Source organism: Rhipicephalus microplus, chromosome 2 (assembly GCF_043290135.1).
Source record: "Rhipicephalus microplus isolate Deutch F79 chromosome 2, USDA_Rmic, whole genome shotgun sequence".
NCBI lineage: Eukaryota > Metazoa > Arthropoda > Arachnida > Ixodida > Ixodidae > Rhipicephalus > Rhipicephalus microplus.
The window spans coordinates 235301648-235329373 of record NC_134701.1 but is presented as its reverse complement, the minus strand read 5'-3'; the positions used below and the strand labels follow the sequence as shown (position 1 = coordinate 235329373).

The window sequence follows — 27726 nt, the reverse complement described above, 5'->3', positions numbered from 1 at the left end:
AGTGGCGTAGACAAAGGCGTTGCATCTGTCCTGCAGCCGATTTGTAAGCCGTCGCCGGCCATTCCCCCGTCCCAATGTTTGCCACGTGTAGCTGCGTGTGTAGCGTTGACGGTGAGTTTTCACCGGCTTTGAAGTGGGCGACAGCGCCAGCGCAGTGCGCCGGACTTGTTATGGTGAACCCTTCCATCGGACCGCCGTTATTTTAGATGAAGCGAACATCGGACAACAATCAGCAAGTGTACACGGCGACCACAGAAAAAAAGAAAACGGAGAAACGCGTCTCTTGACTGAACGTCAAGAGAAACTCGTTGACACGGTCGCCACTTGTTTAGGCCTAGGTAAGCTCATCGTACGAGGTTTTGATTTGTAAATACTCATCGGCAACTGATCTGCTTGTGTGCACTCTCGAGTTTTTACTTTAAACTACCATAAAAGCGCTCGATGTAAACTTCCGTCGTTGGCGATCTTGATTTACAGTGCGGTGGTAGGAGCTGACGATGCCGGTTGGGTGGTTGTTTTTGCTTTTTGGTTGCCGGTGTCTAGAAACATTTGAACTTGTTTGACACGTAGGCGCTGCCCTTGACAATCAAACCGCTCCGATTAAGGGCGCTGTACTTGTAAACAAGCAGTTCTCAATCCTCGTATGCATACTTATCTTTGGATTTGCGCACGATAAAATGGATGTCGCGTTAGTTTCATAGCTAACGTGGTGAAAAGGCAACTAACCATTCACCCATTTTCTTCTCGACATACCATTTCTAGCATATCTAAATCGAAGTTTCTCAACACATACTGTGTTGAAAAAAATATATGTTCGCACCGTGCATGATGTGAGATGCAGTAATGTGCGCCGAAACTCTGGAGGAGTGAAACTCGATCGCGCCTGATACCAATGTGCAGGGGTTTGTCGCTTTCCACTGTTCAAAAAAAGACCTGTGAAACGGGCGAAGTAGGGGTGAATAGAGAACGTGTTGCGAGCGTCACCACGTTGCACGATTGATATCCCACGTCGGAGATAAGACGTCGCTGAATGCAGTGAACGTGGCGCTACCGGAAGCCGGTTGGAAAGTGCTCATACCCGCACCCTTGGCACCGCAGGCTCGGGCTCAACATGTCAACTGCAAGCCCCGTTCAGTACAAGAGAGCGTCATGGTGGTCGCGGATGAACCCCGAGAAGCAGGAGACGCTACTCAAGATGTCCATACTCTCTATGGCAGCGGTGCTGTGTAAGTAATGTGTGAAAATGTGATGCGGTGATCGCAAACCGGTTCGCATGCCGAAGAAACCGCTGTTTTCGTATTGAAGTAGCACTGACAAATTAGGCAACATTCAGTAAGACGCTATCAAATACAAAAGCATATCACACTTGCAACGTGCTTTATTGCCTATGTAAGCAGGATGTTTAAATGTGTAGCAGTGCACGTGACGTTTTGATATCTGTGCACAATGCATTAAGGTTAACCAACTGAACATTTTGATTGCGCTATCCTAATGTTTCTGACTTACCAACTTTATGACCGTTAGTATTCACTTTTGCAACAGGTGTTCGCTGTGTTCAAAGATGTGAGGAAGGTTGTTCCAGTGTCACACTGCTAATGGCAGACGATTATGCCCAATCAGGACCAAATACCTATGCAATAATTGCCTCAAGAAATTTTCAAGAAAGATCAAGAAATTTTGTCCGGACCATGTTGATCACGATTAAAACCAGACCATGCTGCACTGACACAAGGTTGCCAGATTTATCTGTCTGGCCCATTTCTGTGCAGTCACAGAGCTCTGCTGCACAATACACTATCCCCTTGTGGCTGCTCAGTGGCTAAAGTGTTGTGCTGCTAAACTCAAAAACAGGTGCATGCTTCCCAGTCACAGCAAATGCATTTCAACGGGGTAGAAACTTAAAAACACCCTTGTATTTAAGTTTGGGTGCATATTAAGCTCCAAGCAGTCGAAATTAACCTGTCTAGCACACCCAGACAAGTCATGTATGGGCCACGTGTTTGAGACCCCTGTTGTGTAGGCTGTGTGCACTGAATTTAAACGATAGGCATTATTGTTTGGCTATATTTCATTTTACTGCTCTTAAAAATGGCATCATTCAACAACAATGCCCTAGTGTCGCGTACTGAAGGAGATGTTGAAAATGAAAAGCTAGTTAGCCTCAAGAAGTTTTAACGATGACCATAGAGAGCTGAATACCAGTTGTGATAGAATTCTTGGGTGAAGCACAGCAGTTGTTTGAGAGCTGGGACTGCTCACTGTTAAGGGAATGAATACCACGGCTTTGTGCCCCAGACGTGATGTATTTGAGCTTAGTTTTTAGCGTGTAAGTGCATTGAAGCCACAGTTTCTTTAATGTTAATGTTGGGCTAGCACTTAGAAGAGTAAAGATATTTTGCATTGTTTCAACAAAGTTTCTTCAGAAAATAACTTTGTAAACAGCCATGCACATTCACTCTAGGATGTCCTGCCACAAAATGTGCAGAACAATCAAGAGGATCAGTTTAAGCACTTTTCTGCGTGCTCACACACACATTATATATATATATTTCCTTGCCCTTCGATTTGAGATTGTATAAAGCTGAGCACCAACAAACTGTATCTTTAATCCTGATGAAGGCCAGACTCTAGGCCGAAACGTCGAAATAAACCACGTTGTGACCGCTCACGGAGGATCTACTGGACTAATATATATATATATATATATATATATATATATATATATATATATATATATATATATATCAACACAAAGTTTAGTATTTTTCAGACACAATACAATGGAAATTAATGCAGTCCCAGTTGTGCAAGTTCTGACTTAATACACTGCATCAGTTCTGGCCAACATTATTGCGTGCATAATTCACAGATTAATATATATGTGTGGTACTATCATTCTAGAATCAACACTTAATAAAAAAATTGTAATCACTTCCTCCACCCGACTAGTTGAGCTTGTTTCTTGATAGGTGCAAAACAAGGTGCTGACTGTGTTCTAGCACAAATAAGTCGTCCTTGTTTTGCTCTGAGTGGGGAATTTTATAAGGGAAACCAGGCTTCTAGTTCACTTTCGTGTTCCTGTGTTTCGTACGAGTGGGGCTCCTTTGTTTGTGAAGACGCCTCTGAATGGTGTCTTATGACTTGTTGTCCACAAAGAACATGACCTGTTGTCCACAAATTTTCTCACTGTGTTACATTTATTTTTCTTTCAGCATTCGTCTGCCGGCTCTTCTCTGTACTACGCTTCGAAAGCGTAATTCACGAATTCGATCCTTACTTCAACTACCGCACCACACGCTACCTCGCTGAAGAAGGCTTCTACCGCTTTCACAACTGGTTTGACGACCGGGCCTGGTACCCTCTGGGCAGGATCATTGGCGGCACAATTTATCCTGGTAACTTCCAGTTTTTAAATCTTTTTTTCTATTTGTCTTTCAAGTGTGGCAGCAGTGTGAGATAAGCCTTGCTGATAATTGAGGATTTCATGAAACTTGTCATTAGTTACAAAAAGAACAGGTAATGTCTCTCTCCTCTAATGACTTAGACGGCTCTTTCTGGGGACATTTTCAAGTGAAGTTACTATACTTCCAGCACACAGTATTTAAGTTTTATTTTAAAATATCAGAATATGATTGAAAGTATTAATAGTGCATTTGGTCGTTGCAAAAACGATAAAATGCCTTACATCATAAAACGCACTTCTAAACAGTGTGCACATGAGCCCTACTCTTAGATACTGATGACAAATATAGTCATCATTGAAAGCTGTGCAATTATAATCAATGGCAAGTATGGTCACCAAGAAGAAAACTCATAGTGTCAATTGATAATGGTTATATCCGTAACCACTCTTTTAGTTGTAGTTTCCAACATAACATGAGAGTGATTGCCTCATTTGGAGACACTAGGCATAGTTTTTCTCAGTTTCATTGGCTGCTTGTATCAAAAACACATCAATGTACAGGCTGAGCTTATGGTAAACTTGGTGCATTGTTAATTTTCTGCAGTACAGGGTTAATACATTCATTACCTGATGCTCTCTGAAGTGCAATAGCTCGTTAAATAGACCTGCACAACTGAAAGCTAATGCTAGTGTAGAAGCCTTTGTTGCTTGTCTTAAGATTATCTATTGTCAAGTGATTGGAGACTTTCCCTCCGTGCTTCATGCTGCCTCTCTTTTACTCACAGGATTGATGGTGACATCAGCAGCGCTGTACCATGCATTGCAGTTTCTGCACATTACGGTGGACATTCGCAATGTGTGTGTCTTCTTGGCACCATTTTTCTCGAGTCTGACTACTCTCGTGACATTCCTGCTAACAAAGGAACTCAAGGTAAGTTGGATCAGCCTCACTGCAGTCACACTGAAACATTCTAAAATATAAGAGTAATGTAGAATTTACGTTGCATTTGCCCACTTCATTCAGAGCAGTGCAAAAAAATAATAATGATACTCGTTGGCCTAGACAGGGTGTAATGGGTGCTTATGTGGGAGGGATCCTCATAGTGTGGTTTCTAAAGCACATTGACTTGGGCAAGTTTGTACATAATTAGAAATGCTTCAGCGCAATTTAGATGAAGACACACGGACTAAATTGCGCTGAAGCCTATCCAATTGCGGTTTCTAAAGCCTTGTCCTTGAACTGGAATGTTTCCGAAAGGATTTCCACTAAGATTCACTCATATTCACTCATACAGAAGGTCTGACGATTTTCTTCTAGAAGTGTTCACGTTACAGGTATGCTGCACAACTGTAAAATTAAAGTTATTATCGACAATTTTATTTATAAATCTTAGTGCCTCGGAAATGCCAAAGGATTGAATGTTGTCCTAACACAGGACACCGCTGCTGGCCTGATGGCTGCCGCTATGATATCCATTGTCCCTGGCTACATCTCTCGATCGGTCGCCGGGTCCTACGACAACGAAGGCATTGCCATCTTCTGCATGCTCCTGACCTACTACATGTGGATCAAGGCTGTCAAGACCGGAGCCATATTCTGGGCCGCCCTCTGTGGGCTTGCCTACTTTTACATGGTGAGCTGAGAAAACGAGTGTTCACCGTAAGTGCTTTTTGTGCTTGCTAGTCCAAGCATGCAACCTGAAATGACCTTGATGGCTTTTTAGAACTACGTTGATTTTTTCGCTAGGCTAGGTCAAATGGTTGACACCTTCGTATATTATTTATTACGAAGTTTGAGTTGTCTGCATCACTGCATCTAGTGGCTTCCTTACCCCTGGCCATACCAAGCATCTCATCTTTCTTTTTAGCTCCCCGAGACTGTGGAAACATGCGTAGCTAAGTCAAGTGAACTTCTATTTTTCTTTATTGCAAAGGGTGATGCCAAAGCCTTAGTGAGGCCTTTCAAACTTTAGCCTGGACATTAGTTTATGTAGACATCATAAAATAAGTTAACATTGATAGAAATGAACAGGATGTAAACACTGAAATTACTGCTGCATTGCGAGTGTGACATGAGTTATGCTAACAAGCCGAATGCAAGCATAACAGATTTATTATGGAGGGCATGTGTTTGAAGCAGTTCACTGTTTAGATTTTAATTATGTTTCAAGCTACACTAAACTACACTAATGCCCCTGTCACACGGGCACTTAAAAGTTTTTTAAGTAAGCGGTCTTTTTCCGAAAAGGAGTTCCTGACAGCAGACACACGGCACAGAGCGAACTCCTTTTCTGAAGCGGTCTTTTTCGTAAACGGAGTTCGTCGATCTCTTTTACGGCTTTGAATGAGTAGCCTCGAAACCAGTGGGCGCCAGCAATTTTCGTGTGGTGGGAAAAAAGAGCGAATGCTTATTTTTCTGTCACCAAAACTCTTTGTAAAAACAAATTTCATATCCTGCAGAAGGTGTAATGAACTCTTTTGATGGTTATTTTTTTTTCTACTCTCGTAAGCAGCTACAACGCGGCGGCAATATCACGTGGTGACGCTTCGTCTCGCGCCGCGCCATTTTGCACAAGCGAGGAAAGCGTGGCAGTCGTGTGTTTGCCCGTCATTCAAGTGGTCAAGCTTGTATAGGGCAATGCCGACTCTCTTCTCAGGAGTGATGGTTTCACGCATGCTGGTGCACTGTCTTTCGAACTCACTGCGCAAGCTCTCCACAATGAAACGAAAGGTGGACGGATACACTCGAAAAGATTGCTTTAAGTTCTGCTCACCGAGGTGAGGTACAGTTCCCTCGAACCACCTCTCGTTTCGTCTGAAGGCCCAGATCGATCGATCGCAGGCCTTCTCCAACAGCTCTAGTGCGCACAGCAAGGAATTGCTGAACAGCAGTTGCTGCTTGATCCTCTCCTTGGCAGCTTTTGCAGCGTCTGCCTCACTTTCCAGAGCGAGAAGGCAGGCCGTGAGGCTTGCGATCCTCGCTTTTTCTTCCGTACAATCGCCCATAACGTGTCGAGAGCAGTTGAGAGCAGCGAAAAACAAATACGGTAAATAAAAGCCCAGTGGTGCCAGACGGACTTGTGCACGTCGCTAGTTATGGGAATGCTTCCTTAACTAGTGCAACAAACTTTCACATTGGTGTTTCTTAATCTCTTATTCTTAAATTTATTTGAAGAAACGAGCAGTGCAACAAGTCTTTAATTTGTACATCGTGATACATTGTTTAATTTTTATTGCTTCTCTTTTAACTGCTAGCACCACGCTTTCGCTAGCGTCTTCGAACGAAAACACTAAAAGGAGATCGTTGCTGCCGTGTGTCTGCGCCGCAACACCTCTTTGTTAAAAGTCTTTCAACTTCGTAAAAGACCGCTTACTTTTTGCGCGCCCATGTGACACAGGTATAAGTTAACAACCTTTGCACCAGCTGAGATTACTGCTTGAAGTTCTAGTGACTTGTAGCACTGTTTGTGACTGGTAGCGTGCAACTGCAGATATATTTAGGCCTCAAAATTGAACAGTTATAAATTTACTTTTTTGAGAAAAATGGAAAAAACCTAAAACACATGGCTTCTTCAAAAAGCAAGAATCATGGTGTGCATGTTTAGCAATTCTCATGAAGGTGCTCATAAACTCATAAATTCGCAGTAGACCTCTGGACACAGGTGCCGGCAAATTACAAAGAAGCCACGAAGTCTCTTCCCCATTTTTTTGCACGGTGTGCATGTTAACAGCGCCAAAAATCTGGACAGTTAGAATGACATTACAAAAAGATTATCACTTCCTGGTGTGTGAAAATTTGCAGAGAGATAGAAAAATATTTGCAGAAACTAAATTTGTCGATTTTTTGTCACTTTTTGGTCCCAAAGACCAGTCTGCCCCCTTAACAACCTTTACACCAGTCGAGATTAGTGCTTGAAGTTCTAGTGACTTGTAGTATTGTTTGTGACGGGTAGCATGCAACCAAACCTACACAGTCTGTAGTCGCGGCCAGACATTGGGAGAGATTCCTTCCTTGAAGCGCATGCATAATGGGGATGATTCTTTTCCACAGGTGTCGTCGTGGGGTGGCTATGTGTTCCTCATTAACTTGATTCCGCTTCACGTCCTGGCACTGATGTTCACAGGACGCTTTTCACATCGCATTTACACTGCCTACAGCACGGTAAGCCTCCATATACTGCTTATGTTGTTGTCTAGTCTGTGCATAAATGAGATACTAAGTCTACCTTGGCTTTGTCCTTTCTTTTTCTGTCTTCTACACTAGCTCTACGTGTTGGGCACTCTGCTGTCAATGCAAATCTCATTCGTTGGTTTCCAGCCTGTTCAGTCCTCGGAGCACATGGCGGTAAGTCGGAAGTGTCGTCATTGATTTGGTCGCCTGATAGGTTAGTATGGCAAGTCTGTTTGAAGGGCCACTAACCAGGCCCCATACCGAATTTTAGTTATACAGTGTAAATTGTTGGAAGTCCGATGAGGAACGTTTTGCCACAAAAATTTTTCGCATCGGTTAATTACGAGCAGAGAAAACAGGTTTTTTGAAGTGGTGCGAAACGAGGGTGAGAGGAGGCGAGCTTGAAACCCTTGCCGCTCCTCCGTGTAGTCTTTGCAAGCCAAATCTTCCCCACCCTCTCCAACATCCGACCAAGAGGTGACGTGCGCATGACGTGCCTGAACAAGCCCAGCCCACGTGCACGCGAGTGGTGTTGCTTTGTTGACCAGCGTTATTTTGTGGTCTTCTGCCTGTTTCTGCGGGACTGTTTGGAAACGCTGGCTTGGACGCGGTAGAATAGATGAGCACAATGAGTAAGCGAACGCGTAGGAGCGTTCCACGACGGTCGTCTGTTCAATGCGCTGACCGCGGGGACACGAACGCATGCGAAACGCTGGCACATTAGCTCCGCATCTCGTAGCATTTCACGGGAAAAAATGTAAGAAAAACGTGCACAATTTTTCATTTCGTCTCATTATTTATTTCAAGTTTTATTTATCTCTTAAAGCAACAAATACATAAACTACGCTTGTTGTGTTAAATAATTATTGCCATGTCACGTGGTATACTGTTGACAACGTCAGAGCAGAGTCGTCTACATAGAGGACCAACGTCACTGCATTGCCGTGTACGTAGGGCTATTCCTACGCCCCCGTCATGCCCTCATTCTCTGCGCCAGCAGAGGGGAGGGGGAGCAGTTTTCATCTTGAAATTTGACCCATTTCCGCGGCGCGTACCGTTGCAAATTTTGGCAGACATAATCATGAACACCTCGTCTACGCATTGCGCTTGTCAGCTCAAAATTGTCAAACCTGGTGAGTGGCCCTTTAATAATAAGCTTTCAGCATTTGTCTCTATTGTTGAAATGGAAATTTGTACACAGATTTGGCTCTGCGATTCTTTGCAGCAACAAACGCTTTTCGTACTCTTCAAGATGATGTTCTTGCTCGCACTTTTCATTTAAAAGCACATCGAATATCGTATTTCGTAGTTCTTATTTTCCAACTCAATAATTTTGCACACTCACATTTTCTTCAGCGTTTCAGACCCTAAGTACGTGCTTGACTTTTCTATTACACAGGCCTTGGGTGTGTTCGGCCTATGCCAGCTGCACGCCTTTGTGGACTATGTGCGTTCCAAGCTGCCAAAGGAGCACTTCGAGCTCCTCTTCCGCACTGTCGTAGTGGCAACAGCCACGGTGACATTGGCTGTGGGTGGCGTGCTCACCATCCTCGGCAGTATCCTTCTTTCATGTCTTCACATAGCACTCTGTAATCTTGGTAGGAGCAGGTGAGCTCTGCCATGTGTCAGTTATACCCCTGTTACACAGAGCAACTTTAGCGCATTTTGACGTAGTGCGCTTTGCCGCTAGTGTCATTCACACACTGTCACGTGGGAACGCTTAGGGACACTCGCCGCAAAGTGCACTTGCTAGGGAGTGTGTTCACCAAACTCACTTCGCTGCAACAAAGCCTAGGTAGCAGTGGTTTGATGATATAAAAAAGCATCCGAAGTCCAAATCATAGCACTTATAAGCTATTGTTTTTGTTAGTAGGAAAGTTTTGATGCATTAAAACATAATATATACCACAAAGAACTGCTCTGCTATTCTCGCTGTCAGCCACTTTACAGCCACAACTGCCATAGGCACACCCAGCATAACTACACGCTATGCAGTGATTGCACCTGCGGCGTTTGAACCTAAAGATCATTTTAAGGGTTGGTTATAACTGCAACACATCATTGGATAAAAACGATGGCTGAAGTAGCAAATATCTGTGATTGTACTTCAGTACCTATTGCCATTGCCATCATTTCTAAAGTATACCCTCCTTTCTCGTATAGGAGCGTGCACCACTAAATTAGCACTCGAGGGCCATAAGTGCACCCGCTCAAGATGTCGCTTGCCAGTGTGACCAGGCCATTACTTGCCTGGGTGGTCTAGTGTTTTTGCCTTTTGACTGCTCCGATTCTGAGGTCGTGGGATCAAACAGCAGCCACACATCGATAAAAGGAAAATGCTAGAAGCCTGTGTGCTTAGATCTCGCTGCATGCTAAAAAAAAACTTCAGGTAATCGAACTTTTCATGTCCTTCACCGCGGCGGCTCTCAAAATCGTATATCTATGCCTTTTGGCATTGAACCCCAACAATTTATGTTGTTACTATATGTGTGAAGCTTCGCGTTACGTGCAGCACGCTACATGCCGGGGTGTTAGGGACCAAGACGTTGCCAACTGCTGGAGGACCAAGCCTTGCGAAGCTCATCAACAGTGTTGTAGATTCATTGAAGAAAGATCTTTTATTGCGTTTGTATAGCTTCAAGCGGCTTAATTTGAGAGTGTTGTATGCAAATGTGTTTGTGCACTGATGTTCAATGAGTATTTGGGAGGCTGACATACGACTGAAGGAAGTAAAATAGTAATCTTTTTCAACACTCAAATGTTTCTTAGGCAGAGCAGTATACTGCCCTTGCAGTTGTGGTGGATTTACTTGTTTAAAATTGCAACCAATATTATCATGAGCATTCATTGTTCATCAACATTGTATTTCTTGTTTTTCCAACAAGTAATACAGCTCAGTTATACATTATTAAAGTTGAATTTGCTGTGCAGGTGCTGAGATATTTGTTACGAAATGCAAGTATACGCCACTGAAGAGTGTAACTTTCATTTTGTCAACGTGTAAAATTATTGTAAGTACTGAAACAATGAGTTTGTGCAACTCGATTTCATGTTTTTTTTTTGTATTCATATACACGGCACAGAGTAGAGTTAAATCAAGGAAACTGAGAACAAACGAGAGAAAGTTTCTGCTTTCTTTTTTTTTCTTGTAGAGTTTGCTGCCTTACATGACAGATAGGGCACAAGAGGCTACAAGAATTGCACAAGACAGAGAGACAAAATCACTGTTCTCGTTAGCGATCACAGTGTTACACGCTGAGTTTTTGTATTCCTTAGCGAAAGTGTGCTTCAGAAATCTCCCCATGGACTGGACGTTTCTACTCTCTGCTGGATCCCTCGTATGCCAAGAACAACATCCCAATCATTGCCTCAGTTTCTGAGCACCAGCCGACGTCTTGGTCCTCCTTCTACTTCGACTTGCAGCTTCTGGTCTTCATGTTTCCGGTCGGCCTGTACTTCTGCTTCAGCAAACTGACTGATGCAAACATCTTCATCATTCTCTATGGCGTCACAAGCATATACTTTGCCGTGAGTGGCACCATTAATTACTGTTCCTGTTTCTGGTTGACTATAGCCCTACTAATGTGCTACAGTCCTACTAATATGACACTGGGCTGATTGGTGCAGGGTCACATTCATCTGCCTTTGAGAAGAAAATGCCACTGTCTTGTAATGTTACAGCTGACTATGCCACACAGTGCTTCCCGTGCTTTCTTTGTAAATTTTTAATGAGCTGTAACTTATTTCTAATAGCAGTGGCACGTAGTCACATTTAATTCCAGTTGGGCCTGACAGAGATCGAATTTACTGACCGTGATTGGCTCTTTTATAAAAGCTACAGAAACCAGCCAATCAATGTTGAGAAAACATATCCCAGTTGAGCCTGACCGCGGTCTGCAGTGCACTGTGTGACAGAGTTATCTGATACGAATTCCATGTAAAACAGCATTTTGGGAATACTAAGCAGGATTTTCTTCTGGTTATGTGCAGGGCGTGATGGTGCGTCTGATGCTGGTGCTGGCGCCTGTCATGTGCATCCTGGCTGGCATCGGAGTCTCGGCCATGCTTACCACTTACTCCAAGCAGATGGACGCTGCTCCAACCGACAAGAAGGGCAGGCGCCATGAGGGCAACTACTTCATGCGCACCGAGGTGAACGTCTGCAGTCACTCAAAGAAAACAGTCATGTTGAGCAAAACTACCATATTTTGTGTTACTTTTATGCAGGCAGTGTATAGCAACTTGTGGCTGCATGATGTGCATTTACATTTTATAATGAACGTTAATACCGATAGAGTTGACTGGTGCAGTGATTTCTCTTTAGAGCTTCAAGTTCTTGAAAATATGTATTTTTGTTGTTTGTTCACATAATATTACATATTAAATTTTTTAATGAATTGTGCAAATTCTTTAAAAAAAAATATGTTAATGCAGCCAATCATTATGAGTAAACCTTGTGCTTGTCTACATATGGCATTGTTTTATGGGTACTGTGCGTCATACCTGCCAACTCTCCCGAAAGTTCTGGGAGACTTTTGAATTTCGACCTTTTCTCCCCATTGTACGAATGCTATCTCGAATCTTCCGAAAAGCGACCGCCACAGCACAGGTGTGTGTGTGCGTGTTTTTTTTTTTTTTTAATCACGCGCGTATGTCAGTTTTTCCTGCTGCAGTTGCAGTGCTGTGGATAAGCAATCGCCACTACATATCTAGTTCATCATAACCATACCTTAGAGAACCGCTAAGTATATGTAGGCACTGAAGTACCGCACATCTTGGCGAAGACTGATGGCCACGAGACCCGATCACCATCACTCTACTAAAAGAAGGCGACCACAACTTTTGCATCTGTCTGCCTTGCGGGGTAGGCTAGGCATACGTCGCTTCCCTAGGCATCAGTTATGTTTGTTTCATAGTTCTTGGAGTTGCTTGTTTCCCCGAGTTCAGTTGGAAGGTCGATGACGGTTTCAAAAGTAAAGGAGTACAGTTTTTATGGACTCTCACACAACTGAGTTACTGTGCTTTGAGACTCGCGGAAAGGTGGCAACTACGGATTCTGTGTACCACGGGCGCCTGTGACGTAAGCATTTTTCACAGTGGCAAGGCCGACATATCGTTTTACAGAAGCATCAGTAGTACGTTCATGCCGTGGAATGGCAAGACATCGGAAGTTTCTTCCAAAAGAGCTGCAAAGACAGTGTGATCAGCGCTGAGTTCCTGTTCATGGTGTTTCTTGTGGAACACAGCTTACTGCTGAGCATAAGTGATCATGCAGGACCGTTATTTGGGAAAATGCTCCAAAAGTGCGAGGGTGCGAAGCACGACGAATGCGGACGCATGAGAACAACTTTCATCGTCAAAGAAAAATGGCAGATGCCGAAAACCCAATGCGTGGAGGCTTTGAACCACCGTGCTTTCGTAGTCGCAGTGTACAAATTGTATCGGTCTCCATTATGTCAGACATGCAAAATCACCTCCCCCCCCCCCCCCCCTGTTGCTGTCTCCGGAATTTTCATCCTGCTAGGTTGGCAGGTATGATGCTTGCAGATTGAAATGCGACAATTTTTTAAGGCTAAGTAATGCACATATGTTCAGTTTGACCATCTTCAGTTTTTATCGTAGCATAATTTCAACACTTAGATAAAACCAAACATTACCTTTAGTGGTCAGATTTGTAGCAACATGATGCAGTTATCTCTAGCATTTGAGCACACAAATTAATTTTCATGTCACACTTCAGTTCGTTGGCACTGCACATACGTATATGTGCACTTACACATCTTTAGGTGTGTATTTAGAAGCTGCAACAGTCCTTATGTAGTCTGTACTATCTGTTTCAAGTTAAACGAGAACAGTAACAGGGATTAAAAATGATGTAGTGCGCGTCTTCCTGTGATCACCATTGACAGATGCACAGCACTCTGGTTTGGCAGCTCTGCGCATGTCTATAGTGATGATGACTGGATCGCACCCACTATACTATTGCTAATGCTTGCCACTGTATGCATTTCAACTGATGCCAATAGTACATCCACTGTAATGCTCAGTGACAGTGGCTTTACACTGCTGAACGTGAAGCAGTGGGCTCAATTCCCAAACGTGGTGGCTGTGTTTTAATGGCGGCAATACCAAAAATTGATGTACAGTACGTGCTTAGACTTGTGGGCACAGTTGAGAACCACTAATATTCGAAGTTGATCTACACGTAGAGTACAAATTACATCCCATAGTACATGCTTCGCGTTGTCCAAAATTTATTGTACATTAAAATTTGCTGCAAATTATGTATGTAGTTGATTGTTCTGCATTCTTTATGCGTATACACGTTGTTGTGTGACAACGGCTGTTGGGGCTTCGCACTGTGTTCCAGGTGGCACAAGGTTTTGTGGCCATGATGTGCATCTTTCTGACGTCGTACACTATGCATTGCACCTGGGTGACTTCGGAAGCGTACTCGTCACCCTCCATTGTGCTGTCGGCGAGAGCCCACGACGGCTCGCGCATCATCTTCGATGACTTTCGTGAGGCCTACTACTGGCTGCGGCACAACACCCCAGAGGTATGCTCTAATTTTGGCTGCATTCTGCAGCTCCTCTCAACAAAACGTCTCCTTTTTCAAGCATCTTATAAAAAGTGAAATTGTACAACAATAATGAATCCACGCTTCTTTGCTGCCTTCAAAGGCTCAATGCACCATGGCCACATTCGAAATACTGTTTTTAAATTTTCTCATCAGAATGTGAATATTCTTTTCTCTTCAATCTCTGTCGTCATACAGATGTACATGCTTTAGATGAAGGGCTTCGCTGCTAACTGCTGACGTGGTCACTTTGTGACTGCCCCCCTCTCCCCTTTGATCAGCCCGGTCTATGATGGGCTGAAGACCACGATATTTTGAGAAATGCTGCTACATTTTTCCTTACTTTTTGGGCACAAGTTAGCCCCAATTGGGGCCAACTCCCATTTGGCCTGTGTTCCGCACCCGCCACATTTCAGCGGATGATGGATACTGTGCTGTCCGGGTTAAAATGGCAGTCCTGCCTTGTTTATCTCGATGACGTCGTGATCTTTTCGGCCACCTTCGATCAGCATGTGGAACGACCACGGACTGTGCTCGAAGCGATTAGCTCAGCAGGGCTGAAGATAAAACCCCAAAAGTGCCATTTTGGTTTTCATGAGCTGCTTTTCCTAGGTCATGTGGTTAGCTCTAAAGGCATTCGACCCGACCCCGAAAAGACAGCAGCTGTAGAAAAGTTTCCTGGACCGACGGATAAAAGTGCTGTGAGACGATTCTTAGGACTTTGCACCTATTACAGACGATTCATCAAGGATTTTTCGAAGATTGCGGTACCACTAACTCGACTGACTAAAGAAGACACGCCGTTCACCTGGACAAGCGAGCACGAAGACGCTTTCAATGAGCTACGACAGCCTCTCCTAAACCACCTCGTCCTTGCACATTTCCACGAAAAAGCCGAAACAGAGATTCACACGGACGCAAGCAATTTGGGACTAGGCGTCGTCCTTATGCAGCTGCAAAACGGAGAGGAACCAGTGGTCGCATATGCTAGTCGCACTCTTTCAAGAGCTGAAGTGACTTATTCGGCGACGGATAAAGAATGTCTGGCGGTAATATGGGCCATTCAATAATTCTGACCATACTCATATGGTAGACCATTTCGAGCAGTGAGCGACCATCACTCACTATGCTGGCTCGCAGGCCTAAAGGACCCTTCTGGGCAACTTGCTAGATGGAGCCTCAGGTTGAAAGAATACAGCATAACAGTCGTGTACAAGTCGGGTCGCAAGCACAGCGATGCTGATTGCCTGTCATGCGCACCAGTGGAATCTGCACCTGTGGAAGATGGAGACGGCTTTCCGTTTCTTGGAGCCGTCAGCAGTGCAGACATGACTGAATATCGACGATCTGATACGGAGTTGCTTCAGCTGATCAAGCATCTGGAAGGGCAACTCGTGCATGTTTTTTGAGTTTTCGTCCGGGGATCGTCGTCGTACTTGATGAGAAACAATTTTTTTATACAAGAGAAACTTCGAGCATGGCAGGGAGAAATTCCTACTCGTCATTCCTTCAGCCTTAAGATCCGAAATCCTGGAAGCCTGTTCCGATGACCCAGCAGCAGGACACCTCGGAGTGAGTAGAACATTGGCTCACATCCGCACCAAGTACTACTAGCCAAAGTTGCTGGATGCTGTGCAGCATTATGTGAGGACATGTAGAGATTGCCAGAGATGCAAAACGCCTCCATTGAAACCTGCAGGATTTCTCCAACCAACAGAACCCCCTGAATCTTCGTTTGAACGTGTAGGAGTGGATCTGCTTGGTCAATTTCCTGTGTCATCAATGGGCCACCGATGGATAGTAGTGGCGACAGACTACTTACCTGGTATGCCGAGACAGCCTCTCTCAGCGGGAGCACGGCTACAGAAGTCGCTGAATTTTTCGTCACTGACATTGTACTACGGCATGGTGCCCCAAAGGTGGTTATCACAGATCAAGGAACTGCATTCACAGCCGATCTGACGCAGTTCATTACGAAACTTACCCACACATGTCATAGGAAAACAACGGCTTACCACCCCCAAACAAATGGGCTAACCGAGTGACTCAACAGAACTCTAACCGATATGTTGTCCATTTGCATTGACTTGGAGCACCGTTCGTGGGACAAGATACTGCCGTACACCACTTTCGCTTATGATACTGCTGTGCAGGAGACAACTAAAGTGACGCCATTCCAGCTAGTCTATGGTGGAATAGTTACCACACCATTTGATGCAATGCTGCCTGTAAGCGACAATACAAAGCACAAGCCTGACATCAGCGAGCAGAGTTCATTCATCGAGCGGAAGAAGCACGGAAGTTGGCACGACATCTCATAAAACAACAACGCATTGGCCTGACATCAGCGAGCAGAGTTCATTCAGCGAGCCGAAGAAGCACGGAAGTTGGCACGACATCTCATAAAACAACAACGCATTGATGCAAACGGTTGCAAGCTTCGGCGGAGAGGAGCCGACTACGCGTCAGGCGACAGAATTTGGATTTGGACTCCCGTGCTGAAGTCTGGCCACTCCAAAAAGCTTCTGCGCCCCTATTTCAGCCCTTACCGAGTCCTTCGTCGTGTCAGCTTCTTGAACTACGAGGTGTCACCGGAAGGACAAGTGAGCTCATCAAGATGCAGAAGGAGCACAGAAATTGTGCATGTGGTCAGAATGAAGCCATACTATGACAGGCAATGAACATCCAACTATACACACCCAATCATAAGGATTACCTATTTCTCCAATGGAGACCACGCATTCAGACCATGTCAACAACACTACTTCTACGCATCGGGACGATCGTTTTTGGAGGAGGGATAATGAGGCAAGACAGACGCAGTATTCAAACTACGCGCGTTAGTTCGTGCACCCCCCAATAGACCAGCGGCCCGATGATGAGACAAGGAAAGGCCGTACGGCGCGCTCCTCCACAGCATGGGATTTTGAGAAGAAAGAAGTGGTGCACCGCTCGAGGTCTTCTCCGGATTGATTTCTTTTGCGGATCGCCTGTTAGAAAAGCTACTACATTTTCCTTTACTTTTCGGGCACAAGTTAGCCCTAATAAATAGTTATTCTTGCCATCTGTTGTGCGTAACGATATGTTTAATTTCGGGCTAAATTTTTTTACACGTGTTATGTACTGCTCAAACTAACCTTGTATTAGACTGATTTAAGTAGACTCCTACTAAACCAAACACTCTTAAAGGGCCACTCACCAGGTTTGACAATTTGGAGCTGACAAGTGCAATGCGCAGATAAGGCATTCAAGATCACGTCTGCCAAAATTTGGAACGCTATGCGCCGCAAAAATGGGCCAAATTTAAAGATGAACGCTGCTCCTCCTTCCTTTTGCGGGCGCGCGCCCAGAGAATAAGGGCATGACATGCGCGTATGAATGGTCCTACGTACACGGCAATGCAGTGACGTTGGTCCTATAGGTAGAGACAAGTGTGCTCTGACGTTGCTGACAGTGGCACGTGACATGGCGAAAACTATTTAAAAGGACATACATAGTGCAAGTATTTGTTGCTTGGAGAGAATAATGAATTTCTAGATAAATAATGAGACACAATAAAGAATTGTGAGCATTCTTTCTTTTTTTTTTTCAGACAGCCATAGAACGCTCCTACGCTTTCGCACACCCATTGTGCTCATCTATTATACCGCGTCTAAGCCAGCGTTTCCAAACCATCCCGCAGAAACAGGCAGTAGACCTCAAAACAACGCTGGTCAACAACAACAAAAAACGCCGCATGCATGTACTGGGATCGGGCTTGTTCGTGCACGTCATGCGCACATGACATCTTGGTCGGATGCCAGAGGGGCTAGGGAAGAGATTTGGCTTGCAAAGGCTACGGGGAGGAGCGGCAAGGGTTTCGAGCTCGCCTCCTCTCATCCTCGTTTCGCGCTGCTTCAAAGAATCAGTTTTCTCAGCTCGTAATGAGCAGATTCAAAAAAGTTTTGTGGCAAAATGTTCCTCATCAGACACCTAACAACTTCCATGGTTTAATTAAAATTTGGTATGGGGCCTGGTAAGTCCCCCTTTAAATGAAATGGCTGCTTTAATGGAACAACTGCCACTAATATGTTTGGTTTCGTACTTGAATATTATACCCCTGTTTATCTCTCAGTAAACTAAACTCCTCTTAAACATTTTCCTGGTCCCTTGAGGTTTTGTTTAAAAGGAATTTACTGTATTTGAATATTGTATGAGCACCGATTTATTTTTGTGCTACCTTCAACAGATGGATACTTCAGCTGCTGATTTCTTCTTTTTTCTTTTGAAGAAGTGAGAAGAATGTGTGTCTGCCCATGCATGTAACATTCATTGACCTCCGGATTATTTGTCTGCTCATGGCAGGATGCCAAGGTGATGTCATGGTGGGACTATGGCTACCAGATCACCGCCATGGCGAACCGCACCATCTTAGTGGACAATAACACTTGGAACAACACGCACATCTCTCGCGTCGGCCAGGCCATGGCCTCTCCTGAGGATCGAGCCTACGAGATTATGCGTGAGCTGGATGTCAACTACGTGCTCGTCATCTTCGGTGGTCTCTCAGGCTACTCGTCAGACGGTCAGTGGCCATTTCCTTCGCGTTTGCCTTGTCGTAGAAGCGCACAGGCTTTTAACATTGTGCTGCTCAGGTTGAAGCTTAGCAGTCATTGTTGGCTGCCACAGAACCAGCATTTCACTAGCCAAAGTGCGAAAATGCTCAATCTTCCTACATTTAGCTTCACGTTAAGCAAAACCCAGTCGACAGTTTGAAGCGACCAACTGCAGTGTGCCTCATAATCAGATCATAATAGTGGCATAAAAACATGGAATTTTGCTGTCCTGCCTCTTGAACCATTGTCATGTTGACTTGGTTGCAAAAGAATAAGCATGTTACACCTTTGTATTGAGCACTTTTCTGCAATTTTTTTTTTAAATACCATGTTCTTTTTTTTTTCTTTCTAACGTACGTATAAGTCGCACTTTTGTGTAAAATGCACCTTTGCATTTTACAATTTTCATTGAAAAAATTATATATGTCACACCTCTGTATAAGACGCATCTAAATTTACTTTTTTACAGCTAAAGCGCAAGAAATAGGTAGACAACAAATGAAGGGGACAACGAGGACAAGCGTTTTTTTTTTTGCGCTTCAGCTGTTTCTACATTTAACTCTGTCAACATAAGACACAATGCACACAGAGTACATGCATTGTGAAAATATGTACCTTATTTACTCGCGTAATCCTCGCACCCCCCACATCGCCCAAGAAAAATACGTTTTTTTTTTTTTTCCTCTAGTAATTATCGCACCCCCGAAAACTGCCGCAATAATGTCGTCTGCTCGTTCCAGTCACTGATGATGATAGTGCGTCAGCTGGCGTCGTCTCTTAAGCATCAAGCGTACCATTGAACGGAGATTCAATCCAATCCGAGCCAAGCCGAAGTGGCCAGTGTGCGTTGTGGCGTGTTTTGTATGTTTTGTCGGTAATCTTGGCACGTTATGGGGCGATACTGAAGCTACACGGCTGCTTCAAGTTGCAAGTGATAGATCATGCACTAAACAACGACAACAGGGCCGCCGGTAGGCCCCTCAGAGCCTACGAGTTTTGTGTTCGCTACTTATGACGGCAGCTGAAAGCCACCAAGACGCGTTTGGCTTGTCGTGTGCCTAAAACTGGGATTGATGGTACACTTTATTTCTTCAGAAGGAAACTGCGGACGATTCTGATAAATAGCCATCAGCCCAATACTGACGTGCTACGCTTACCTTTTGAGGGCTCCTGTTGAGCGACCAACGCTACCGCTACGCCCACAAGCTTTGCGTATGGTATTCTAATTCTCGACTATTTGCTTCCACTTTTTGTCTCTCAAATAAATCTAGCCTTGTGTTGAACTTCTGCTTTTATTTTTGAGGTAAGTTCTAATTAGTACTTCTTAAAGCTTGCTGTAATTTGCTGGTGTGAGAATATCGATTTGCGGCCACTTCGTTTTCTTTTTCGCTTTCTAAGTTTTCGTGGAAAGTTTTTCCCGCGTAATTCTTGCACCCCCCAACTTTGCAACGGTTTTCCGGCAAAAAAAGTGCAAGGATTATGCGAGTAAATACGGTATTTAATGTCAGTAAGCAGCAGTGTTAAAATTGTAAATAACATTCCAAGGCTCAAAAAACCATATTCATTCCACTAGATTCAAAGCCACATCCTCCGGCCCACTGTCAAAAGTTCTTACGCCTCGGTTGGCAGTGTCACTGGGTTGCCACCTCTGATTGACTCTTTTACAAGGCACTGTAAGCTACAAGCGCTGTAACTACAAGGCGCTGTAAGCACACTGTAGAACATCGTCAGCATTATGAGGCTGGACGGGAACACATGAACAATGATTGTGCTGCACCTTTGACACCTACACGCGCGCATACAAAACGTAAATGGTGACCGGAAGCTGAAAGCTGCTACTTCTGCAGGTTTGAAGTAACGTTTCAAGTGGAAACTGATTATAATAATAGCGATTTTTTTGTACTTTGTTTGTAGCAATTGTTTTTGTACCGTGTATTGTGTATGCTACAACATACAATGAAGCATTGTGGTGTCATTTTTTTATCTATTGCCCAAGTTCTAATGGTTTAATGATTCCTCTAAGAACAAGCAATGCGAACATCTTTTGACAAAAAAAGCTGCTCAGCAGAATGGGACCCGAAGAAAGGAATAACGGGTTCACTGTGTTTGAGTGCGCTCTTTTTTTTTTCTTTTCGTGTGCTTTTTTTGCTGCACAACTTTCTACCGCTAGTTTCAAACAGTACAATTGTACGTATTACGATAGTGGATTTTATTGCGGTTGTAATCTTCGTGGTTGCCACGCTGCTGAAATAGCAGCTAGCCAACACCTAGGACTACACCCGCTTCATTGTTCTGACAAGATTAGATATCTTGTTACAGATGCTCTCATGCATGGTTTATGGTACTCTCGACTGAAATATCGATACATGGGTCTCGCAGAATAGTGTGGATTTCGGGTATGTATATGAGACGCCCCAGCCAAAATATTTCTTAAAATGCGTCTTATACACAGAAAACTACAGTACCTTCTCTATTTTATTCAAACATTGAACAATTGTGCTTGCTTTGGATATGCATCAAAATCAAACACACACTTAATTCCACTTTTACTGCATTTTTGAAGGTGCCAGAAGAAATTGTCAGGTAAATGGCTGGGTAATTGCTGATAGTGTTAATAGATTGTCGTGCAACGAGTCCATCAGTGCAGTGATTGAAATTGAGAAATGGCCCCAGGGACTTGCGGCGGTTTTGTTCGTCCAAAAATTTTGTTAGTGGCAGCGAGAAAGCAGTGAATAGACTGAAACACTGGTAAAAAATTAATCTAAACAAATCTAAAATTTTTTCCTTTAGTGTCCCTTTAAGACCAAATTGTTATACGTGAGGGCAATCTGTTGCATTGGGACTGCCTGACGCAGACATCAACAAATTCTTGTGGATGGTGCGCATTGGCGGGAGCACCGATCGGGGCCAGCACATCAAGGAGCAGGACTACTACACTCCGTCAGGAGAATTCAGCGTGGACCGCGAGGGCTCCCCCGTTCTGCTCAACTGCCTCATGTACAAAATGTGTTACTACCGCTTTGGCTCCGTCTACACTGAAGCAGGTACGTTTCACTGTGAGAAGTCTTTTGTGGCTTAACCTGGCAGTTACATTTTGCATATTTTCAAACAGTCTCCACGGCTGTAATGCAGTGCAATCCTTTTCTTATTGCTGAACCCTGACATACTTGACGATATAATATTGTGAAGTTGAAGATGACACGCCAATACCAATGTGGCATATTCAATTGCACTCAAACCTCATTATAACAAAGTTGCATCTTGCGTGGAGATAAGTTCGTTATATCCAAAAACTTGTTATAAAGGTATATACAGCAGAACCTTCTTCATACATTTTCAAAAATATGTGGAAGATAAACGTACAATGCAGTAAAACCCATGATCCGAATTCAGCAAATGTTGAGGCTGAAAAATTGATATAAAAGTGTAAGCGCAAGGAAACAAAATTATTTCTTTAAAAACAATAATTTTGTGCTGTTGCCTCTCACCATTGAACAACAAAGGCTCCTTCTGCACACGTTGTTGACCCTTGTCCGCATTTTCATTGTTTTTCGTGCAAAGGAAGCTTTGTAAGCCTTTAGTCCAGCAAGAACATCGGCGAAGTTAGCCAGTCGGCGCCCGCTTTCGTTCCCGCCACTGTCTTCCGATACCTCGTCCTCCACCTCCTTCGCTGCGTCACCCTGCACCACCTCCACACAATCTCGTGACACTTTGCTGCCCGCAAGTTGAAACGTTGCCGTCTAGTGGGAAGAACCTGGTGTAGGGTGCATAGGCGCTCGTGGAGAGGAACTCCTTATCGATGTCGCCGTCAGACGCTCACGCCACAAGGTTGTCTTCATTGGGCTCTGCCTGCTCGGATGCAAGCTGCCACCGAAGGATATTCACGTTCACCTTAATCGACAAGGGCTTGTGCTTCCCCGCCGCCGTGCTGAACGCAACTGTCTCAAAACGCGAACTGCGAAGCAACGTGCAGCCATAGAACACCTATGGTGCAGCCTCGCACAGAGCCCGACTTGCATATGCCTAAATTTTTTTTTTCTCCTCGACAATCACTGAGGTCCCCAACGACGACCCTCTTTGGGCGGCGCTCATTTCCAGTGGAGGTTACCCTGCAGAGTTGCAGACACCCTGATAACACAGCGGAGTACGCATCCCACAATAATGACGTGGCGATTAGCGGGCCGAGATAGGCGCGTCACATTCGCATCTTTCCCACGCAAAGGTGTGTGGCTAATATACTTAAATGCTTGTGGCCTTGTAAATCTTCTAAAAGAAGAACGTGCTGGCAGACGTCAGCAGTGCATGAGACAGGGTCGGAAGAGGAGGCAGATGTAGCAACGCGTTGTGTAGCGGAGGCAGCACGTGCGTCTCGTGCTGAAGTGATGGTTAGCTCTGTAGTGTTCTCTCAGCCGTTGTAGTGTGGGACTATCACATTTTCACGTATCATGCTGCAGGTGAAGGCTTTGCAATGCTCAGTGAAATCGTGCCAAGGTGCCAGCTGAGAAATAAAACCACTGTGCTACAGAAAATAAAAGGCATTTTTTGAAGATTGTTTGAAGACTTTGACAGCTCAGATGGGTCTTCGTGTGGTTCATAGACAGCTGCAGGAGTAATGGAGCGGGCAAATGGGCATTCGAAGAGAGTGCAGAGGGGACAATTGAGTATAATTCAGAGAGGACGCGGGGGATGACGACACGTTCAGCCGCGGTGCTGAACGTTGCTGCCGAATCATCGTATTTTCCGGGAATGTATTAAGCGAAACGTATTAACACATAGCGCTATTGGAGCATTTCTAGTTTTCGCCATTACGAGCGTTATAGCCGGGAAATCGTGTTAAGGGGAGATGCTACTCGAAGACACTTTTTTTCTAATATTCACCCTGGTGCAATAAAACTTGAGCTGCTTGTGGAACTTTCTATGCTGATTTCAAATATATAATTAGTGTTTTTTTTTTTTTTTTTTGCAAGTTACACACTTTTAGCTCTGCAACATGACAAAGTGAAAACCTTAACCCTTTTGCCCCCCTTTTTTCATCCCTAAACTTCTGTAATTTTTTACCATTTAGAGTTCATAACGCTTCAAATAAAGTGTAGAGTGCAAATAACTAATTAAGAAGCACATACAAAATATGAAATACGCGTAAAAAATAATAGATGTAAAAAGTCCACATTTCACCTACCCTAGTGAAGGTATACATATAATTTTTTATTATACAATAAAATAATGAAATTTAAACTATATAATTGCATTTGTCATACCTTGGAAAACATTTGGGCGAAATTGCATGCAGATTTGAGCGCTAGAAGTGCCCAAAAAAGGAGGGGCACATTGGAAAAAAATGGCAAAATTTGTGTTTTGAGAAAAACGAGTTCTAAAGGTAAAGTTGAGTTTTTATTTATAAAAGGTATTGTTAAATCAGATGAAATTTGCACACCAAAAAGAACAATTCTTCTTTTTGTGGCCACTGCGACTAAAATACGCCAGCACCATGAGTTTGTCCCTCTCTGCTTTTTAGAGCCGACTCCTCACAGACATTTCGCTCACAGACAGGGCCATGAAACGCTTGCCAAACTTCTGATCCATCTGATAGAGCCTTGTGCCAACTGCAAGCTAGAAAGAAGTTCGACAGGACTGCGAAATCCAAACTAAGTCCAATGTCATGCCATTTTGCAGCCATGTTTGTGCCACATACTGTCGTACATAATGGCAATGTCGTCCCTGCTAAGTTCTCTCACTGCAAGCTCTTTTGACCTCTCAAGATTGGCGCTGACGTCATCCATTGCCACATCACGAACTTTCCGGCTGACGGGTGTGAATGACTTTTTATGCATTGGCTTTTGCAAGTCAACAACTGCCGCAAATCGGACCAGCTGCTCGTAGCCTATTCCTACAGAGCGCGCCGCACAACGACTTTCACTTGCGATTAATGCCTTTTTTCATTCATAACGGAGATAATTACATGAGAAAAGCATTGTTCAGCTTCGCTGCTCGACAAGACATGGACTCGGCAAATAGGTTTCACAGCACATACAGGCGCGCAGCAGCCAATGGCGGTCCCCGATTCGTACCATGTGATAAGCCAGTCGCGGCGCTCGAAAAATGCGCAGAAGATTGCTTCTTTTTATTATTTTTTGCACTGCATCAGCGAGAAAAACTGTTGTTATTTGAAGAGTGAGGCTCGACTCATGCAATCAACAATGGCGAGCGGCGGCGCATTATCGGTGGCAAGGTGCTCGAAGACTGCACACTTTCGACCTCTTAACAAGCATCTTGTGCTTTTTAGATGCAATTTTAAAGCATTTCCAATTAAGTCTCGACCTGTATTATTTTTTTCGTAACAGTAGAGGTACTAATTTTATCAAAACAGGCGAAAATAAAAAATCGGTAATATTGAAAAAAAACTCTCGTTTTTCGACCCGCATCTCCCCTTAAGCGGGAATGTATTAACGAGGTTCTACTACTTAACACTATGTCTATTGCAAGACTATTCTTTATTTACTTAGTTATAACCAATATCTTGTTATTTCTAAGTTCGCTATACCGAGATTTGAGTGTAGATGCTCTTTTGTAATAAATGAAGGTTTAAATGCACGGAGCTCAAGTGCACATTCTGACAGGCTCCTGACAGCTGTCATAACGTACTATATTTGTTTTGACAAACCAGTGTGAACACAGTGGCTGACTGTCATTGTTATCATCTCAGGTATTTCCATAATTAGAATAGATGTATGTAGCACTTCAGTTTACATGTTTGTGAGCAACATCAGCATACAAAGGGTGTTTTTTTTTAGATAATATATATTTTTAATAAATATTCTTCAGGAGTCAGGCTTTTGTAGTTTCCGCACATGAACACGACATCGAGATGGAAATATTTTCTCGCAGCTGGCATGATGTTGACATGACTTATTAACAAAATCTCTAACTTTTTACCTATTGACTTCAGGGCAGATATTTGTGTTACAAAGTTGTTGTACATTCCAATTTAAGCATATTTACTAATTATAAATAACAAGAAGTGTTACGCATTTCAAGATATTCATCAGCGAATTTATTAGAAATCTTGAATGATTGCGTTCGATGTGCACAAAGCATGGCTGTACACCGGTATGGCACGTGATACAGGTGGCGTAATTCGAATGAGGGTGCACCAAGGCAGAATCTGGTCAGAAAAATTGGCAAGCGTTAAGCACATTAATATTCTCAATAAATTTTGCAAAGGTGAACGGAGAAATCTTTGAAACTTGATTAACCGTGCAGTAGTGAGTAAGGATAAAGGCAAATGAAGTTGGTGTAAGTTTTTAGGACAAAAGGAAACATTCCTTTGATCAGTTACACTCCACTTTGATTTTTCAAAGCTGATGTCAATGCTCAATTCGGAGCAGTTTCGTGCTGCTGCAGCAAGGAGGAGAGCAGCAGAGTTTTTGTTTACCTTATTGTTTATTCATATTTTTAGGGAAGCCACCAGGCTACGACAGGGTGCGCAATGCTGAAATTGGCAACAAGGACTTTGAGCTCGATGTTCTAGAAGAAGCGTATACGACGGAGCACTGGTTGGTGCGTATCTACAAGGTGAAGGACCTGCCCAACAGGGGCATCTGAGGAGCAACTCGTCACTTGCTGCCGTATCTCGTGACATACGATCAACGCAGCAGCGAACCACACTGCGGCATAGAGATTGTTCTCCGTTCTTTTTCTGGAGATGTCACACAACGAGCGCAAAATCATCCTCACATTTCTGCAAGTAGGCCTGCGACATCCTCGGGTCTCACCATCTATGTTTATCCTGTGAAAGTGCTTGTGGGACTTTTTTTTTCTGGGCTTGTGTTGAATGAGAGAATGGGTGCTGAATGCAAATAAAAACTTTCTACAACATTCTGTCTCGGGAAACTTTACTTTCTTGCGAGGAATTTATGTGCAGTACCTTTTTTACTGATATCGCATAAGCAGCCACCAAATATTCAGTCTACGCGGTACCTTTATTTGTCTGTAGAGTTCGAACGAACCCCGCCGCGGTGGCCTAGTGATTAAGGTACCCTGCTGCTGACCCGCAGGTCGCGGGATCGAATCCCGGCTGCGGCGGCTGCGTTTTTGATGGAGGCAAAAAGCTGTAAGCCCGTGTGTTCAGATTTGGGTGTACTTTAAAGAACCACAGGTGGTCTAAATTTCCGGAGCCCTCCACTATGGCATCCCTCATAACTATATGGTGGTTTCGGGACGTTAAACCTCATATCAATCCATCAGTGGCATCTGTTTTGTCAAGCCAGCATCCCAAGGGTGCAGGGAGCACACGCACACTGAGGAGCGTTTAATCAATGAAAATGAAACTGAGAAGTGGTGGAGATATGACCAGTACGAAATGATATGAAAGGGGGAATAAAGGGTTAGGCATGGCAGAAATAAAAGTAAGGCGAAAGAGAAGTAATTGCTGTTGGATAGAATGAACTGGGAATAAAGCTTTTTTCTCCCACACTATAGGACAGAAAGCATTGGAATTGAAAAAATCTCCCTTACAGCCCCTAAAATTCTTGTGCCTCAATTGTGGTCTGCATTCAAAGGCCTCTTGCCAGATCATTTTTAGACATCTTGCACGCGACTGCGTGCATGCAGCTTCTGAACGTACCTACACTTCATGGTGGCAAATTTGATGACGTACAAGTTGCAGTTAACATGCTGCAATGTGACTGGAACTCTTCTGTGCAATCTGCATGCGATGTTTCAATAACAAAATGTGACAAGGCAAAAGTCGCTTCCATCAATGCTGGTGCACCAATTGCAACATCAATGCAAGCCATCTATACCCGTACGCTGTATACCTCCGTTTGTTACCGGTATAAATAAAGGGGGAGAGAAACTGGCATGGAAGAGCAATTTACAGATTCTAATGCACTGTTGAAACATCTAAATATTATGAACAGCCTCACATACACCTTGCCTACATTCATCCAAACTTTGCACTGAAACAACACATGCTAGT

General features: G+C 43.9%; 1 protein-coding gene across 2 annotated transcripts; it reads left to right on the top strand.

Moving 5' to 3' along the window:
• The first annotated feature begins 99 nt into the window (after window positions 1-99).
• Stt3A (catalytic subunit 3A of the oligosaccharyltransferase complex) lies at window positions 100-26627 on the top strand. Of its 2 annotated transcripts, none has more exons than XM_037421394.2 (14): window positions 100-338; window positions 1099-1226; window positions 3213-3395; window positions 4189-4334; window positions 4840-5037; window positions 7455-7565; window positions 7668-7748; window positions 8974-9130; window positions 10867-11102; window positions 11565-11726; window positions 13945-14133; window positions 18499-18718; window positions 21605-21793; window positions 26206-26627. In XM_037421394.2, the coding sequence occupies exons 2-14, from the start codon at window positions 1112-1114 to the stop codon at window positions 26349-26351; spliced, it is 2133 nt and encodes a 710-aa protein (XP_037277291.1). In that variant the 5' UTR covers window positions 100-338; window positions 1099-1111; the 3' UTR covers window positions 26352-26627. The 2 variants fall into 2 exon arrangements, with proteins under 2 accessions (XP_037277291.1, XP_075733598.1); XM_075877483.1 differs by having other exon boundaries at window positions 145-338; window positions 1037-1226.
• Window positions 26628-27726: the final 1099 nt, after the last annotated feature.

What these genes read in the sequence shown, in the direction of transcription:
- Stt3A (XM_037421394.2), top strand. Translation starts at nt 1,112, where the DNA reads ATGTCAACTGCAAGCCCCGTTCAGTACAAGAGAGCGTCATGGTGGTCG. An exon ending in TGGCGGCACAATTTATCCTG is followed by an intron (nt 3,396 to 4,188) that starts GTAACTTCCAGT and finishes TTTTACTCACAG; the next exon opens with GATTGATGGTGACATCAGCA. An exon ending in ACTACTTCATGCGCACCGAG is followed by an intron (nt 11,727 to 13,944) that starts GTGAACGTCTGC and finishes ACTGTGTTCCAG; the next exon opens with GTGGCACAAGGTTTTGTGGC.